This window comes from Camelus ferus, chromosome 2 (assembly GCF_009834535.1).
Source record: "Camelus ferus isolate YT-003-E chromosome 2, BCGSAC_Cfer_1.0, whole genome shotgun sequence".
NCBI lineage: Eukaryota > Metazoa > Chordata > Mammalia > Artiodactyla > Camelidae > Camelus > Camelus ferus.
This window is the reverse complement of record NC_045697.1, coordinates 74,234,533-74,254,301: the sequence shown is the minus strand read 5'-3', so window position 1 is coordinate 74,254,301 and position 19,769 is coordinate 74,234,533. Positions and strand designations below refer to the sequence as shown.

The 19,769-nt window shown below is 37.0% G+C and overlaps 2 protein-coding genes across 4 annotated transcripts in view; one reads left to right on the top strand and one right to left on the bottom strand.

Annotated features, from left to right (window-relative positions):
• ARHGEF38 (Rho guanine nucleotide exchange factor 38) overlaps positions 1-19,769 on the bottom strand; it is a 112,913-nt gene that overhangs the window by 12,381 nt on the left and 80,763 nt on the right. The window contains 6 exon segments of the mRNA XM_006184617.3: positions 4,037-4,348; positions 7,171-7,293; positions 9,057-9,161; positions 14,592-14,621; positions 14,623-14,726; positions 17,756-17,955. Of these exon segments, the coding sequence (XP_006184679.2) occupies positions 4,037-4,348; positions 7,171-7,293; positions 9,057-9,161; positions 14,592-14,621; positions 14,623-14,726; positions 17,756-17,955 (874 nt within the window).
• The window catches only part of INTS12 (integrator complex subunit 12), an 81,832-nt gene that overhangs the window by 40,185 nt on the left and 21,878 nt on the right, over positions 1-19,769 (top strand). For all 3 annotated transcript variants that reach the window (XR_004312906.1, XR_004312905.1, XR_001366015.2), the window contains exons 10-11: positions 5,184-5,236; positions 14,855-15,151. The gene's annotated coding sequence lies outside the window, so the exon portion shown is untranslated. The remainder of the gene's footprint in view (positions 1-5,183; positions 5,237-14,854; positions 15,152-19,769) is intronic.

The following is a 19,769-nucleotide window of genomic DNA, read 5'->3' as shown; positions in this document are numbered from 1 at the left end:
TAGGAAAGAGAAAAAGGCTAAAACAAGAAACATTAATTAAGATCCTGTGGTAGTTTTAAAACAAATCAGCAAATTCTTTGATATGCTTCCCATCAAGAGGTGGAGTCTAATGTCCCCTTCCTTCAAAATTGGGTGGGATTTTATGGTTGCCTCAATGAATAGAATGTTGAAATAGAATAACAAGTGATGTTGTCTGACTTTCAAGATTAAGCTAAAAAAATTAAAGACCTGCAGTTTCTGCTGGTATCTCTTGGGACACTCACTCTGGACTTCAGTCACTATGGAAGAAGTCCAGTTGCCCTGTGGCCACTTTATGAAAAGACCATGTTGAAAAGTCAGAGCTGGTGCAGACCCAGCTGTTTGAGTCTTCTGTCATTGTCCCACCACCAACCTTAGACAGTGGCATGAGAGAATCTTTGTGACTCTATTTCAACCCCAACTGATATCTGACTGAGACACTGATAGTGATTACCTGATCCCAGTGAACCTCGCGAGAACTATGAGAGACAATGGTAACAAGTAACAACTGGTTGCTTCATATCACCAGGGTTGGTGTAATTTGTTATGCAGATATAGACAACCAGAACTGTTTTGAAGCAGTTGGATCCCCAGATTCTTTTTTCTATTTCAGTGAATCTTGGCAATTGCTTTTTCCCTACCTTAGCAGAAGATTAAGTTTTTTTCTCTGTGAATGGTAAAACAGTCTCTAGACTGGGGACACTAAGCACAAATAATGGTGGGGGACCCCTGTTAGAAAGAGGTAATTAAGTGTGTGAATATAGACTGGACCCAGAGACCTTGCCAACTAGGTCCTCCAGGCAGAAAACTTGAAGAGACATCTCTGGAGAGTCTGACCAGCCCAAGAGGACCATGACCATATATGATATACAAAGTCTCTCTCCCTCAACATCAGAATGAAATTATCCAAAGAAACTGAATTAAGTGAGTTTCATTGAGAAAATATTAAGAACAAGTAACTTCTTAGTAAAGTGGTGGGGCAACTGATAGCCAACTGGAAAAAGATAAAGTTGCATCCATATTTCACATGATGAACCAGGATAAAATCTATATGGATCAAAGGTTTAAATAAAAAATATGAAACAACAAATATACTAGAGGAAACATAGGTGAATTCATTTGGAGCCTCATAGTATGGAAGTCCTTTCTAAATATGACTTAAAATCTAGAAATCATAAAATGAAAGATTAATAAATTTGACTATATTTTTAAAAAATGAACTTCTGCATGACAAACACACACACACACACACACACACACACACACACTACAAAGTCCAAAGACAAGTAGTAAACTGGGAAGAATATTCTCAATTTACAGTTCAGACAAAAGGCTCGCCTGCCTAGTATAAGTGTTGCTTCTAGAAACAGAAAAAAATAGCCACTAACTAGAAGAAGGGGCAAAAGACATGAACAGCTGGTTCACAGGAAGAGAAATAGAAATAGCTCTCAAACACAGGAAGATTCTCAACCTAACTAATAATTAAAGAAATACGAATTAAAATTACACTTGAACCTGGATTAGCAAAAATCTAGGGAAACCAAAACTCTCATGTTGGAAGTGGGAATCTAAAACAGTACAACCCTAAAGGAGAAAATCAGGCATTATAAACAAAATTACATACGTATTTACCCTTTGACCTAGAGATCCCACTTCGAGAAATCTGTTTTAAGTATACATCTGCCCACATCTAAAATGACTCTGGCATTATTGTAATAGAAGATTGGAAATAGCCCAAATATCCATCAATAAGGACAGGTTAATATACAAAAGAATGCATATTGTATGATTCCATTTATATGAAAAACAAACCAGGCAAAACCGTCTATGGTAATGTCAGTCAGAAGAGTGGTTCCCTTTGGGGAACTATAACCTGGGGGTAATCATGAGTGGTTTATATCTAGATCTGGGTGGTGGGTTACTCCGATGTGTATACATGCAAATATTCACTAAGATATACACTTCAGACTGATACATTTTACTGTATATAATCTCTTAAGTTAGACCTCTATTTTAAAAGTTATAAAAATAGGGGATTAGTCAGAGAAATGCAAATCAAACCACAATGAGATATCACTTCATACCCACTAGGATGGCTATAAAAAAAGACAGATGTAAGGAAATCAGAACCCTCAATCATTACTGTTGAGAATGTAGAACAGTGCAGCCATTTTGGAAAACAGACTGGCAGGTCTTCAAAAGGTTAAACAGAGTTAGCATGTGATACAGCAGTTCCACTCCTAGGTATCTACCCAACAGAAATGAAAACATAAATCCACTAGTAACGTGAATGTTCATAGCAGCATTAGTCATAATTACCAAAAAGTGCAAATAACTGAAATGTCCATCAACTGATGAATGGATAAATAAAATGTGTCATATCTATACAATGGAATATTATTTGGCAATAAAAAGAATTGAGTACTGAAACACAATACATGGGTGGAACTTGAAAACATTATGCTAAGAAAGAAACCAGTCACAAAGAACCACATATTGTATAATTCGATTTATACCAAATGTCCAGAATAGGAATATCTGCAGAGACAGAACTAGATTGGTGATTCCTGGGGCTGGGGTGGTTAGGGGAAAATGTGGAGTCATTGCTAATGGTATAGAGTTTCTTTTGGGGGTGTTGACAATGTTCTAATATTGGTTGTGATGATGGTTGCACAACTTTCGTGAACATACAAAAACCATTCAATTGTATATTTTAAATGGGCAAACTATATGGTATGTGAATTATATCTCAATCAAGTTGTTACACAAAAAAAATAGCGGGCTGGTTATAGACTGTTGTACAAGGATGCAGCAAACTAGTGTAAAGCTTTAAAAGAAATGAGGACGCGCTCTGTTTACTGACATGGATGTTAAAAAAGCAAGTTGCAGAATGGTGCTATAGTGTACTAGTTTTGTGTAAGAAATAAAAATATACATTTCACTTACTTTTAATGGCACAAAGAAACCCTAAAAATAAAAATAAATTAGTATCAATGAGGGTGGGAGCAGGAGATGGTTTGGAGACAGAAGGTATGAGACTGCTTATGCATTTGTATGTAGTTTTGCCTTTTGAACCAAGTAAATGTAGCACCTGTTTATTCAACTTAATTTAATTCAAAGGATAAGTTAAAAGTTAATTAAATATACAATGACAAAGTAGGGACAATTAATTTTCCTCCAAATGTTGCCCATTAAATATCTAACCAGCTGGACAATAACATACACTAACACACTTGAAATGAAGAGCCAAGAAACCAAGCTGTATTTTTTAAAGTTGATTATTCGGTTGTAACTATCTTTCTTCCTCTTCAGAAAATAATTATAAAATCATATCCTAATGGAAAGCTAAATTATATATATATACATATATGTGTGTGTGTGTGTGTGTGTGTGTGTGTGTGTGTATATATATATATATATATATATATATATGTTTTGTTTTTCTTTTTTTACTTACACACACACACACATCAGACTTCTCTTCCTTAGCAGAAAACAAAAGCAAAACAAAGACTGGTTTGTTGGATATTCTACTTCTGTTATTACACTGAGATGGCCTTATTTTTTGATGGACATCTTAGTCATGGTTAACTCAAAAACTGTTGGGAAGAGAATACAAAATATAAATTGATAAGCTTCAACATAGTATCAGATAGATGCAGCTACGTTGGTTCCACCAACGAGTGGGGCAAAGCTGAAAGATTTTTGATGTTTGCAAAAGAATTTCCAAAAAGGCCTACAAGTGTGTAAGTCACAGCAAACTGGCACTAGGATACTTTCTTCTAGTTCCTGTGGAAAAGCAGGATAAGCCACCAATGCACTATGTGGCTTCAGTTAAAATAAGAACCACACCACACACACACACACACACACACACACACACACACACACACACACACACAAACACACACACACACTATGACTATGCTCAGGCACTCTGTGTGCAGGCTGTTTTGCACTGTGTGGTTTCTAACAGATCCTGAAGGCCAAGGTAGCCAGGTGCTGGTGCTGCACTTACCTGCACCACCGTGCAGTAAACCTGCTGCGCCACAAGCATCAGGTCCCTGAGGAGGGTGATGAAACTGCACAGGCAGTTCCACAGAATCTTCAGCGCGGCCCGGTTGAACACCTGGAGCTCTTCCACCAGCTGGGCATTGAGGGCTTCATATTCCCTTTTGGCCAAGTCTGACTCATCTCCTGCCGCCCTCTGCAGGTAGCTGTTGTAGTCCAGTAGTTTGTCATAGCGTTTCTGGATTAGCTTCTGAGGCCCTGGAAACAGGGACAGCAGGGCTGACAGGGGCATCAGGACAAGCTTCTGTAAGTGAGCTGCCTGCCAAAGGAGAAAAACAATCCCATCACGGAAAGAGGAATGCCTAATACCACGTCCAGAGCTGTTATCGAGAGGCTGACTCCCTCCCTGCAGGAGCACAGAGGAAGACAGGAAAGCATCTAGCCAAGTTATAAGAGGAGCATGGGATTATTTTTTTAGAGTTTAAAAAAATTATTTGTTTTATTTTATTTATTTAATGGAAGTACTGGAGATTGAACCCAGGACCTCGTGCATACAAAGCATGTGCTCTAACACTGAGCTATTTCCCTCTCCAAGGGATCATCTTTTTGTTCAGCTAAACCTGTTCAAGGACTTAAAACAGCAACTCTAGACTCTAATGTTGACCCTGAAGAGTGAATAGGAAGAACACAGAAGTTGAAACTGCACACCTAAAATACGCTCCACCCACCCTTCTCTCTACAGCCATTGGTTTTGTCACTGGGGCCATTCCCTCAACACTTTGCCCTTCCCCTTCTTCTTAATCCCAGAGATGGGGAAGCTACTCCAGCACATGGGGTGGGGGCAGTCTCCACTTCTGACTTCCAAGACTGCACAAATTATTCACGTATCTTTCCCTTCCTTTGCTAGCAATAAAGGGAAGATAGTTGGTCTTAGGAGAGACCATATCCTATTTCTCCCACATCTGCCCCAATTCTCTGGCTACCCTGGTGGCTAATACAGGTAGTGGAATTGTACCCCCTATACAGAAGTACCCCCTTATTATAGGTATTTTGTTCCTGGTATAGAAATGACCAGAGAGTTACTGCTTCCTCTTTAAGTACCTTGAAGGATTGAGCTGATGCCAATTTTGTGTCCTAAATTGTTGTATTTTTAGGTCTGACTCATTGAAAATGAACATCATATTAATGCCCAGCTCCATACCAGCATGTGAGTACCCTGGATTTAATTTCTTCTATTTCTCTTTCCTCCTCCCCTGTATTCCAAAGGGCACAAGTAGCTTGTGTTTGCTGACTGCCCAACTTTACCCTTTATCACATATGCTTGGGTTTCATGATTATGCTACGGAAATTTGGAAGCAGGTTTCTCTTTTATACTCTGGGAGATTTCCTAGAGAATCAGCATCTGAGCAGCAGCTTGTATTAATTAACTTAAATGACCTCCGGTAACTGAACTCATGGGAAATCTAGAAGAGGAGGGAAACTAATCTCTTACTGGCTTCAGCAATAGCCAACACAGATTAAATCTGATGTCTAGCTTATAAAATAATCAATATAGACCTGTAGACTCTTGAATGAGTCCTTCGATGAAGCAAAGAATCTGTTTACTGTTCTGGGATAAATTACTGTCTCTGTGACATGACTGAATTCTACAGATAATCTAGTTACAATATTACAGTGTATATGTCCTCTGACCCATAGACATGAACCAGTTCACTCGTACATGGGAATTATGGTTGGAACAAACAAGAATCAGAATTTATTCTAATATTTTGTGCTATACAAAATGTGTAAATAGTTCTCTCTCGTGGAAAAATAAAAACAATTGTTCTGCCTTTAGATAGATTTTGAGTTCTTAATATTTGATTTTTAAAAAGAGTTCAATATAACTTTATCCATTAAAAGATACTTTTATATTGAGATTTCTGATGATTATTTTAACTTAGCCTAATTTGTCACCTTGTGATTTTATGCAAGGTAGGGAAGAATACCTTCTCTCTTCATTCCTTCCAGTTCTGGAACACACTTGATGATGGAGAAGCTATATACCATGCTCTTACATGGTGTTCAATAAATATTTATCAGCTTGGTTACGTCAGAATTAAGCCAGAGAGCACACCCTTAAGGATTTTTCTAAAATACGTTCTCTGTAATGATGCCCAGAAAGTGTGTAAAGAACTAGCCACACTTTTCCCATTTAACATACATCATAAAAACTCTCCTCTCTCTCTTTCTCCACACCCCACCTCCCACCATGTAATCTATCATGTTAGTTCGGATGTAATCATGACTTTCCATTCTCCAGTGCCATGAAAGTAAGATGCTGCTGGGTCATTTTCTGCTGGAGTGGGGGCTGTATCAGTTCCCAGGATTCAGAAATATGAGATAGGGGACATTACTGGTACCAGTACAAAAAATGCCACTTTGGGGGACCTTCAAGATGATGAAGGAGTCTATTATCTTCTATATAATACGTGAAATACTACTATGAAATACTAACACCGATGGAATACAAGATACTAAATTGTAATTAGTATTACTGACTAGTTTACCACCCAGATACTTTCTTGGCTCAAGTATATTTTTATGATCCCCAATCTATGTTTTATGATTCTGTATATTTCACAGAACTCTTAGAAAACAAATATTTAACCACAGAACAGAAAATACATATAATATATGACCCTTAAATAAAAGCCCTTTCTCAATAGGAAGGCTTTCCCTTCCAGTGTACAGTGTGTTAATAAAATTCACATCCTCAGAGAATATCTTTGCTCCTCCTGTAAAAACTCTGGGCATTTCCACAGACTCCTTTAAGAAAATCACAGCTTTCTAACTTAATAAATCCCCTATATACCATATGCAGACTTAAACTAAATATTGATTTTAAAAGCTGCACAGACATTAACTATCCTAGAAACACAGTCTGGAGCCCTCTTAAATTTGGATTATAGTAAAAGCCTCGCTAATCCACTTCAAAATATTTAATGATAAAAAAATCTCCTGTTTAAATCTACTCATTTCGACATTAGTATTTGCTTTAGTGCATGTTTTATTTTTCACTCCAAGAAAGTAAATGAAAAGCAGCTTTTCTTTTAACCCTACTATTTCATTTGCATTCATCTGTGACTATAAATAACTTACAAAGTTGTCAGAGGGATTTGGGGCCTGACTTGGAGCCTCTGAATCGCCCCTCTGCTCCTCATCTTTGCTGTGTGAAATCTCGTGCAGCTCGGTTACACTCTGCAGAGCTAAAGGCATGGCATCCTGAAACCCAAGAACAAAGTTACAAAAAGGGCAACAATTAAATGTATCTCAAACATGCACTTCATCAAAATAACTCTCTATGACCACTGTGGGAAAAGAAAAAAAAACAGAAGGAAAAAATTTCATGAATACTTCATACAATCAGATGACTTGTAACAACCTATTTCCTTACTTTTCCCGCTTTTTTTCCCCTTACTTTTCTTACCGCTCTGTAGGTCTCACATTCTCTTTTATTACATGGAGTCCACCTTAAATTCCTGCACTTGTCATTCTTCAGCATTCAGTTCTTACAGATCCCTTATTTTAAAAATCAGTCCTCTTTGATTTATGTCTTTGGTTTTCCTTAGTGAATTTACTGCTTTCTTTATGAGAAGATGCTCATACTTCTGTTGAATCAATTAGTGGAAATAGAAGACTTTTCTGTAGATATTCCCAAGGAAACATCTACAAGGCAGGGTTCCCACTGCCCTCTGGATGTTGTAACTATGTTTTGATTTTTCTTTCACAGAAGGCAGCACTTTAGGAAGAGAGTAGCAAAACTGACTGTAAAATCAGGCTTTGCATCAGTTAATAGATAAGAAAAGAGCGTGGCTTGTTGGTTATGTAACATATAACCTTGTCTCCAAATCACTGTGCCTGTCACCTTAATCCTCCATTGATGTGATATTTTATCAAAGCATGCAAACATCTTTTTTCAAAACTGATATCCAAGAGAAAAACTGGAAAATGGAAAGGGATCATTTATTAACTAATTTCCATGTAATTCTACTAACTTTCTGTGTCTCATAGTCATGATGACTGTCAGGATGTTGTTCAGAATACTATGTTCCTTTCATGAGATCCAGTAGAAGAAACTCCTGACTGGTCTTTCTACTGAATATAATTATACTGAATTCCAGTTGGTTCGTCTAAGTCAGTGATTCTCAACAAGGGCAGGAAAACCTCCTAGAGGACTGGAAATCTGTGGGGGTGTTTTTATCTTCTGCCATGGGTGTGTGGGAATATCTGCATATCGTAGTTCATATTACTTTGTCAGAATGTGTTTTCCTTGATACTGATTTTCTTTTATATACACTTACCTACCTAAGGTTAAATTATCTATGAATTTCATCTAGAACTGTAATGGGAGCATTGCAAAACATTGGCTATAAAATAAACAGAAGCACTTGGTTTGTCTTAGAATTCTGTGATCACACATCCCTACCTGGGTTGGCTGCTAAGTGGTCTACAGCTAAATTTGAGATGCACACGTGGGTTTTTGTGGGGTTTTTGGAGTTTATGTTATGCACTTTGTACTCTTTAACTTCTCTTCTAATTTTATTTTATGCTCCCTTTTGATTTTCTTTTTTCTTTCAGTCCTAATCTTAAATTTGCAAATTTTGCAAAAGCACACGTTTTAGGTACTGGAAAGAGATATGTCATTATAATCAAACAAATAAACAAAGAGAGTTTCTGCCTTGTCTGCCATTTTGCATTAATGAGCTCATCTCTATTAAGAGATGCTCATGGTCCACCCCATGTGGCAATCATGCGAGCAAGTGTCCCACAATATGGCAATTTGGATTGGGGGAAGGATGGACAAAGAACAAAACTCAGGTCTTTATACTAGCTTCCTTCACCAGCAGTTTTTTTTGCAGCCTCCCAAATTTGATACAACAGATGTCATCATATAAATGAATGAACAGTCACATTTGTTCTTCATAATAACCAGAGACTTTAAGACCTTCTTGTAGAAACATCCAAAACAGTTGTGTCTCACCTACCTGTACATGTTGGAGACAGAATGAAATGTTCTTCACACAATGCCTCACAGTCTTTTCTAAAGATCTAAATAGCTTTTCTTCTCTATTAAAGGTATTGTCTTTCACCTAAAATATAGATGAAATTATTTAGTTTTATAACTTAAAGGAATCTGATATTTTTAAAAATTGCAAACTGTGTTCGCTCAGCACAAAAAAACTCCTTGCTGAGATGAAATGCTATGCTGGGTGGCTTAACACAGTACTTTTCTGTGTCCCAACACACAAGTACAGCTGATGTTCAATTAGCGTAGTGAAGCCACATGGTGCCACTTAATTTGCTATTCAGTTTTCACATTGCTTCACCTATGTCATGGCAGCTGCGGGATGTAAAAGTTTTCTCTGCAGTTTTTAATAGCATATATTATGTATGTACTCTTAAATTATACAACATTTGTGGGTCTATAAAATAACAAAATTGAAATAAAAAATGAAAAATTAAATTAAAATGAAAAGTTGCTCTATTGATTAGAATTTATTGTTTTGCTGATAGGACTCATTCCGATTTGTTCACAGTGCTTATTTAGAAAATATTCTTAGGTTCTTGGCTAAAGAAATGTGATAATTCTTTATCAACTCAAATTTGAAAGATGATGTGTAATCTTAACAAAAATAGTTCTTCTGTTAACAAAAACTCTGCAAAGTTAAGATAATGGTCTTATGTGTTCAGTTATTTTTATCTTACATATATACCTGTTAGCATTCAAAAAAATATGCTTTTTATATGCTGCGGCAATTTCTAGGAGGACACATTGTTGCTAATCAATGGTGAGAAGTATTTCTTGGCATTCAAGATGACTACAAAAGAAGATCAGAAACAGCTTCCTGTTGGCAAAATCTGTGTGAACACCTGTTTTATGGAATATGAAGTGTGTTCTGTTTTATGGAATATGAAGTGTGTTCTTCCGCTTGGTACTGGGTCATAACCATAGCTGTTCTCAGTTCATACTTTCGTTAATCAGAACTGAATGCATAGAAAATGGTGACATTTTATTTTAGTATCTTAAACCCCTTAATATTGTTTATCTAGAAAGCTTTTCATTAAACAGAGGACATAGTTCTTTGCAATACACACAAAATTCAGCACCCTCTGCCTTAGGCTCTCTGTGCCCTGACCCAGTTGGAGGCATATAACAATACACTGAAGTGAATTTTTTAAAATGCAAGGACCCATCATATCTATTTTATTCTGTGTGTCTTGGCTAGGACTCAGATGATTCTAAAGTAAGCAGTTCAAGGATCACACTATGAGAAATATTGTTGAGTTCTACTTTTCTGTTGCCAAGCTTCACCATGCTGCTTTATTTTGCTGGAATATGCTGCTGTCCCTTTTCTGCCTTGCCAAATCCTGTTTTTTGCTTTTTTTTTAAGGACTTGCTCAACTGTCACCCCTTCTATGAATCCTCCCTCTAATTTCTATTCTCTCCACTCCAGAAAGTTAATTGCACCCTCCTGTGTGCTCTTACAACACTAGTTAATTATTTAAGTGAGTCTCTCCACTGGATTGCAAGGATTGGAGATGAAGTATCTTTTCTTAATAATAATAATTGCTAACATTTATTAAACACTATGTTCCAGACATTTGTACTAAAACCTGTCTTCCATTTTCTAATTTTAATTGTTACACAACCCTATATGGGGTAGATGCTACAATTAATCCCATTTTAGAGATTTAAAAAAAAAAAAAAAAAAACCATTTCCAGGAGGTGTGGCAGAGATCGTGAACATTCCTGCCACTGACTGTCTACCAATAGAAACTGCACCTCTTAAGATGCAGGTTTAAGATGGACACACAGCTGCCCCGCAAGAGAGACTACCCTTTCCAGACTCCCTTGCAGCTGTCTCTGCCCTTGTAACTGGATCTGGGCAAACAGGATGTGAGTGGAAGTGACATGTTTCATTTCTGAATCTTGGCCTTGTAATATTGTCCTAGGGACTTGGAGTGAAGGAATGGCAGTGACCCAGTTTCAACGAGGCAGATAAAGACAGTGTGTTTAGGGAATGGGACAGCACAAAATTGGGGAGAACTGCGTCCCTGAGAGATCTTGTGCAGCACAGCCCACCTGGACTATTATCAGAGAGAGAAATAAAAGACCATCTGAGTTAAGCTACTGTGCTTTGGAATCTCCTTATGACAGAAGCTTGGGTTTTACCCTAATATGAGAAGTTAAAGTAACTTACCCACATTCATAGGTAGGACCAGGATTCCAACCTAAGCTGTCTGAATTTAGCACCTCTTTGCATTTGCAATCTCTAGCAGTGTCAGGTACGTAAGAGTTCGATACATGTGTGATGAATGGAATAGAATTTTCCTCTTGGGTAATAGTTTTATACCCTAACTCCACCAACTATTTCACTTGAGCTGCTGAGAAGTGCAAAATTGACTGATTTGAGATTTATCTTTTCTGCAGCCAGCCTGTGGAGCTGATTTTCTGATTAACAGTGAAATGCTTCATTGCTGACAGGACATCCTCTCAAAAGATTAAAGGGAAAATCTAATTAACATCCCTTCAGGCAACCTTAACTACAATTCATGCTTTTAGTTCACAACTGAGAAATATCAGAAGCTGATGGCAAATATGTTAAAGACTGAAAAAGCGTCTACAAAAGCCTGCCTAGAATTAGGACCTGCCTATTGTTCCTCAATAAAATCATCTTGGGTCAGAAGCAAGATCCCAAAAGTAGAGGAGAAATGTCTGCACTGCATTTACACATGCCCACAGAGACTACAGTCTCTTCTCAAATGAATTCCCAATTCAGTTTTATTACAGCTGTCTTTATTTTTTTTATATTTTTATTGAAGTATAATCAGGTTACGATGTTGTGTCAATTTCTGGTGTACAGCACAATATTTCAGTCATATAAGAATATACATATATTTATTTTCATATTCTTTTTCACCATAAGTTACTACAAGATGTTGAATATAGTTCCTTGTGCCATACAGTATAAACTTATTGTTTATCTATTTTGTGTATAGTAGTTAGTATCTGCAACTCTCAGACTCCCAATTTATCCCTTCTCACCCCCTTTCCCCTCTGGTAACCATAAATTTGTTTCCTATGTCTGTCTGTTTCTGTTTTGTAAATAAGTTCATTTGTCTTTTTTTTTTTTTTTTTAAGATTCTACATATAAGTGGTGTCATATGGTATTTTTCTTTCTCTTTCTGGCTTACTTCACTTAGAATGACAATCTCCAGGTCCATCCATGTTGCTGCAAATGGCATTATTTAATTATTTTTTATGTCTGAGCAGTAATCCATTGTATAAATATACCACAGCTTTATTATGGCTGTCTTTAGTTGAAATGTCTGGATTTTCCTTTTCCTGATTTATGACCACACATCCTATGTGTCCCAAACTTCCCACATTGTAGTACTACATTGAGAACAGGGACCTAGAGTTACCTCCTCTATACATTGGACCCTGTGAACCCCTAGAAGAATATAAAGAAGTAAGTATGAGAATGACACAAGCCATGTGTTCTAAGAATGTCCATACTGGGTATGGTAGAGTCAGTCCAGCCGCAAGAGGAAGAGAGAATGAGGTTTGGAAGAAGCTGACTATACTCACAGGTCTTGGAGGGGTGGGGGATTTGGAGGGTCACTGCATGTCATGCAGGGCCACAGGGGGATCACTAAGTTTGGGTCATTTGGCAGAAAGGAGCAAGGGGAAAGTCAAGGCCAAAACCTTTATGTGGAGTTTCTATGGGAAGCTGGGGGGAAAACCCCATAGAAACAGCTGGGGCAGGGTAAAAAGTTGAGGACTAGCTAGTTTGAGTAATTCCAGCAGGCTTTGGACTATAGAGGTGGTCTCTAGTTGCCTGGTACTTGGCCTTGGGATGACTGAGGGCAGAGGAATATTGGCTTCATGTGTGAGAGTTAGATAAGGAGGTCATTGGGGCTTTAGACTCAGGATTGGTTGTTTTGCAAATGAAAGAAGTGATCCCAGCTGAGTCCTTGGCGCTCTCTAAGAATGAGTTTGCCCTGTGAGGGTTGTCTTTCACTGGCCAGCAAGCTTTTTTAGGTGTCAAAACATCAAAAAGTACAGAAAGTAAAAGATACGATTAACACATCATGCATAAATTAGTTTTTATTCACTTGGAAAGTAAGAAGCCTGCACATTAAAAGGTAAATAATAATATTTTATGTTCAATATAAAATGATGATGATGATAGTCAGTATACTGAGTGCTTACACATTATGTTAAGTACTTTATATGCATCATCTCTTTGAATCCTCAGAACCACTTTATGTGTTAGTTCCTACTATAGTCCTCAATTTACAGATGATTGCATTGAATTCATGTGCCCAAAGACAAACATTAAGTGGCAGAAGTGAGGTTCAAAGCCAGCTCTGAATGACTTCAAAGACTTTGCTTTTAATTTCTGTGCTGACTCTTACAAATATTAATGGTGCCAAGATGAAGATGCATTTAGTAAGTGTGTTAGCCATTCAGGAGAGGAATAGATGACTCCTAGCTTAGTGGTCTGAAAGCTGCAAAGACTTACTGAAAAGAAAAAAGCAACCAAAGACTGTGGCAGATCAGAAAAGCCATCTAAAATCAATGCTGAACCAGTTGCCACTTGTTCAAATGAAAACTTTGTTAGAGATGCCCCATGATAAAGGATGAAATCAGGCAGCTGAGAAGAGGGGGAAAGCACTACCTAGTATCTTAAGAACTGGTCTGCCTACTTTTGGTTAGCAGCCCAGTGTATTACTCCTTCTGGGCCATGAACTTTCTATCTTGTGATTCTCGAAGTGTGTTCCATTGATCACTTACTTCCAGGTCAATTAGCTTAAAAACACCCAGAGTCTGTGAAAATACAGAATTCCAGATGGAACTCTGGAATCTTGTAGCAAGCTCCTCAGGTAATTCTTAGGCACATGAAAGTCGGAGGGCCTTTGCTGATCCACTCATTATTTATTAGGGGTTGAGATGAAAGTGGTTCAAGCCAGGCTAAGCAGCTGGCACAGAACAGTTACCCAGTAATATAACGTACATCTGGGGGAGGAAAGGGAGAACAGATAGGAAAAGTCACACTAAGGTATGCGCCTAAACACTATTTTTATAGGTGAAATAAATATAGGATGAACATCAAGAGAGTTAAAGGAAATGAGTTTAGGTTTTTTTTTTTTAAGGCAGAAGCAAGACAAGGATGAAAGGAAAGCATTGCCTTGGGTGAGATATGCTAGTTGATGGTGAGTGTCAGGACCCCTGGGGCATCCTTTGTTGAGCTCTGTCCTTATGTCTTTGTCTCTCCTTTGTCCTCTTCCTGAACAGAAGCACCACAGATAAGAAAGTGTCAAAAACACCCCCACTCCATATCCCCCCAAAGGGGGAGAGAGAGACCAGAGACAGAAGGGAACAGCACTGGGCAATCACCTTGATTCTCAATGTGTACTAGAAACAGCTCTGATAACAACAAAACAAAACCTCACAAAAATATCAGCATTCATGTTCCCCAGGAGTATGTGTGTGGCCCAAGAAGAAAAATTACCTGTGATTCTCCTCTGGTCAGAATCTTCAGACTGGTTTGTCACTCTTTTTGATTTCTTGCTAATTGAATGAATATTTAGTTTTGACAATTTATCTTTAAGTGATTCATCCTCATCATTCTTCTTGTATTTTAGAACTGAAATGGAAGAATGCAATAACATCTTTGAAGAGGTGCATTGTAGAAAATGTGTGTTTCATATAAAGTACTCAAGATTCATATTTACATTTGAGTTAAAAATCTGTATTTTTGGCCCTTTGTTGCAGATGCATATGCACCAACCCCATGCAGTCATGGCTCCAGCCTCCCACCCCTCTGACCTTCAGAAACTCCGCTGTCAAAGGGCATGAGCTCCTCAAAGGCCGAGATTCATTAACCTCCCACATTAAGGAAATCCCTGATGTTGGAAAAAAGCCCCTTCTCTCTCTCTCAGATGATACACATGCTATCTGGGGTCCCTAGAATGACACATCGAGACCTAACTCATGAAAAAACAACTGCATCTGACATAAGGAGACTTCACATCCATCCTACGGTGGTCTTCGCTGGCTGAGAGATTTGGGGTGAGTTCAGTCACCTCTCTGAGCTTTACTTTTTTAACTTTAAAAATATTTTCACCTCTCATATAATTCAAAATGTTAAATATTCCTAACATTCGGTTTTGGTAAGAGTGTGGAGGGAGGGACATTCTTATACACTGTTAACAAGGATTAAACCAATAGAGTTTTTGTAGGGGACAATTTGGCAGAATCTTATAAAAATGAAAATATTTATAGTCAGTCTATGTCCAGGTGGTCCATGTGTAGAAATCTGCTTTCCATAATCAAGCATTCAGGGTTTTGTTTGCTGTAACATTTTTTCTAACAGCCAAGTGTTGGAAACAATCTAAAAGTTTATCCATAGAGGTATAGTGTAATAAATTATGATGCTCATGAATGGAATACTATGGAATCATGAAAAAGAAGGTGATATTAACTTGAAAAATGTTCCTGATATATGATTAAATTTTTAAAAAGCCCCAGCAAACTGTAGTACCATCCATGGGGCAGAAGGAAGGGGAGAAGGAAAAGAGAAGAAAGGAAATAAAAAGAGACAGAAATTCCAAAGAAAACTTACTAAAATGTTACCTCTGCAAATTGGAATCATGGGAATAGAAAAATTTTGTTCTTTAAAACTTTGAAATTTAAAGTTTAAGCAAACAGAAATTTGAAGTTTAAGCAAACAGGAAAGTTAAAATAATATAACAGCTATTATCTATCTCCCAGCTTTGTCAAATCTTATTTTGCCTTGTTTCTAATCTTTCTGTTTTAAAAAATATCACATAACAGTTGAAGCTTCTCTGATCCCCAACTTTGATCCCTAAAGGGAACTGTGATCCTAAATGATGTGGTTTATTATTCCTGTATCTATTTTCAGGCCTTTACTCTGTACGTATGTTGTCATACAATATGTGGTATCATTTCAAATGTTTTCAGTCTTTATAAAAATGGTACCATATTTCATACATTTTCTGCCACTTTCTAATATACTTTTTTAAAAACTCAACATTGTGTTTTTGAGATTTATCCAGTTGATACATGTACTTTCATTAGTTTTATGTTCATCTGGTTTCATAGTGTATAACTATAGTTTATCCGTTATCTGGATCAATATGTCAGTCAGTCTGCATTTTCTTTGTTTGCTTGTTTCTTTCTCTTTTTTTCCCTTTTTTTCTTTTGCTATTACAAACAATGCTAGTTCCTAGTGTACCTTTCTATGAGCTTATGAGCCAGTTTCCTAAATATCCAGAAACTGATTTTCTGTGTCTTATGTGTGTGTATCTTTAATTTTACTAGGTATTGTCACACTGTTCTCCAAAGTGATAATTCAAATTTACATTCTCACCTGCAAATTGAGATTCAGCACTTAACATTATCCATTAAAAATCTTACTGCCAATCTGGTAGGTTGGGAACACTATGTCATGATTTAAATTTGCATTTCCCTAATTATCAGTGAAGTTTAGCATTTAAAAACTTCTTGGCCTTTCTGTGAATTGCTCATTTTATTATTAACCTTTTTCATATTAGAATGTTTATATTGTTGATTTAATATGAATAATCATATATTCTAGATGATAATCCTTTGTGGGGTACCTTTTCATTTTGTTTATGGTATCTTTTACTCTACAACTTTCACTTTTTGCTCTGTTCTCTTCTTTATAGTTATAATTTATTAATACAAATACATACTATTTTAAATAAAAATTTAGAAAATTAAAAACAATAAAAATAAATGAAGGAGTTGGACCAATTAGCCCCACAGTCCTACCATTGCTTTAATGTTGAACTGAGATTTAACATTAGAAGTACAAAGCCAATTAAGAATGTGCAACAATTGTATTTAATGTTTGTATTTTTATAAATTTTCTTTTTTGTGATGTAACATTTTAAAATTTCTATATTTGAAATATATTAAATATTTGGTTTCACTAAATTAAAAAAAAAGAATATATGGACACCAATCACACTGAGAGAGGACCCACGATCTATCCCAATTCATTACACCTGGGATGGTAGGAACCATCTCATTCTGCCTCCTGTTTTGAAATCTATATTCTACTTTAGAGGTGAATTTTATGTCTTAGCTTACAAATACTTATGAGTAATTTGTTGATTTGAGAAAGAAATATACTTGGTCCCTTCACTGGAGTAATTATTGCCCCCAAATACCTATTCTTTGTGTTCCAGAACCAAAGGAGCCTGATGTGTTAGCTGGGCCCCTCACCTGGCTCTGCCCTTCTCACCACCGCTTTTCAGCTCTAGCTTTTCACTGCTCTCAGCTCCCTGGCCAGGCCAGGCCTCCTTCCTACTAGACAAAACACCAGTGACAGGTGCTGTGGGTTTCTTCAGCCCACAATATGTCACTAAGCACACAGTGGTCACAAGAGGTTGAGCGTAGGGCTGTTTGATAAAAATTGGTCATTTTTTTTTTTTTGATGCCTCGTGATCTTCTCCAGATCCTGGCTGGCAAGGCAAAACCACCCTCTCCTCCCTAGCCTCCAACTCTAGGTATCAAATGCTCATGAGCACGACAACTGCTGTAGCTCCTGAGACATTCCAGTGCTCAGAAACATAAACAGAATCCTCCAACCATGGAAAACACCCGATTCACCACATCTCGTCTTACCTAGATCTTTCCGTCTTTTAAGTTCATTAATGTTTACGTTAATGTCTTTCACTGCAGCAAAGGCATCCTCCAGTGCTCTGAAGTCTGGGTGGGAGGGAGGGGTGGAGTTCCGGAGTTCGCACAGTAATAGGGGGTACTTCATCACACGCTGAATTGGTTTGATCATTAAAGAGCCCACGTCCAGTAAGTTTGGCTTGCCTCTGCGATAGAGAGATATGATATCAGTTGTACACACATTTGTCTTATTAACTCCTTTTTATTTTTGTGGTTATTTTTATGATTGATTAATCCTAAAACTGTTTTTCACCTCTACCCCCTTCCATTTGGCTATGTTCAATTTCTAAACGAAAAGTGAGAGCAATGGATGACAGAAAGAAGCAAGGCTGAAAGGTCCTACTACTGAAGGAAATTTAAAAGAACACAAAGTGTATTTCTCCACCTGAAAGGGTGAAGATTTCCATCCATGTTCCACTTAGATTTTTAAAAATAGCAGCCTTTATAATAAGAGTGAGAAATAATTTCAGACTGCCAACCAAGAAAAATACATTTTCTTGATGGCATTTTTGTGACTATTAAGTGAGGAAAATAAAGTCATTATTTAAAAATATAAACAGATGATTTGTCCTCTTTCTTCTACCAAATTGAAAATTTGAATTTATAATGCTTCAGAGGTTCTACCATGGTTTCCAAAAGAGGTTTATAATACACGCAATAGTTCTCTAAATATTATTAATACCATCACTATCACTAATCATTGCTATCACACGATGACTTTCTGTGACTTTCCATGTGGAATAATTCTCAGCCAACAGATCTTCAAAAGTGAACGCTCACTCCTGATTCTTCTTTTAGGAGATTCTGAGATGGCACTAGATCCATTGCAACTTGCCAAGCAGCTCACAGTAAATGAAAAAGCTAAAAGCTTAGTCATGCCATTGTCCAAACCACTGTACTCATTTTTTTTTTTTTTAGCCAGAAAACAGTGGTTTCTAAAAGCCTCTTTATGCAAAGAGGCAAATAAAGAGATACGGTACATGGAACATGGATGAAAATTGCGCTTTGAGTCCCTTCGAGTGGACAGATACACTCATGTGTTTTCCTTTAGGTTTTTATTTAGAAGATAGAAAATACAGACACTTTTCAAATCCCAATAGGTGGATTTTTCATTCTTCAATTATTATTTTGTAAGTACTAATATGGGTAGAAAACAGATCACATAATTGTAATAGTGAAATGGATCTAAAACCGTTGAACAAAATTAGAGAAGTTGCTTTCTTGGAAAAGATCTGAAGGCATTCTAGAGACCATCTATTTGAACTCTTCATTTGATAACTGAGAAACTAAGGAACTGTGACTATCACGTGTAAGCACACATGTGCAAACACATACACACACACCACTCTGTCACATGTGCCCATTTAATTTTCATTATAGCACATATCACTATCTGAAATCATCTTGTATCTCTGTTTACCAGTTTATGTTCAATTTCTCTGTCACCAGTATATCTCTGGCATGACACATATTCTCTCAATGAATACTTGCAGATTGAAGTGATAGTCTTCTCAGATTTTCTGTAATGTGCTGTTATTTTACATTGAATTTTTTTTCAACAAAAAATGTACAATGGTCCTGAATAAATGAGGAATTTTATTTACATGCTGAGAAAATGATAATACCATAATAGTATAGACAAAGACTGAAGCAAACCAAAAGGCAACATTTTTAAATGGAAAGCCAAAATAAATATTAAAGGTTTACAAGGGAGTAAAGAGTTGCTTTAATACGATTTATCTTGTATTTCCTACCCATCTGCACCAAATCTGCTAAGGAGAGGAGGAAGGGAGGTAAGGAGACAGGGTGACAAGGAAGAAACGAGGGAGAGAGGGAGAGAGAGATGTCACTGGTTTCCGAGAGACTGGGTCAAGTGGATGGGGAAAAAATGTAAATCTATTATGAATACTAAAAAATAATGACTAAAACCATGTTTTCTAACTGATGGTGTATCAATAGC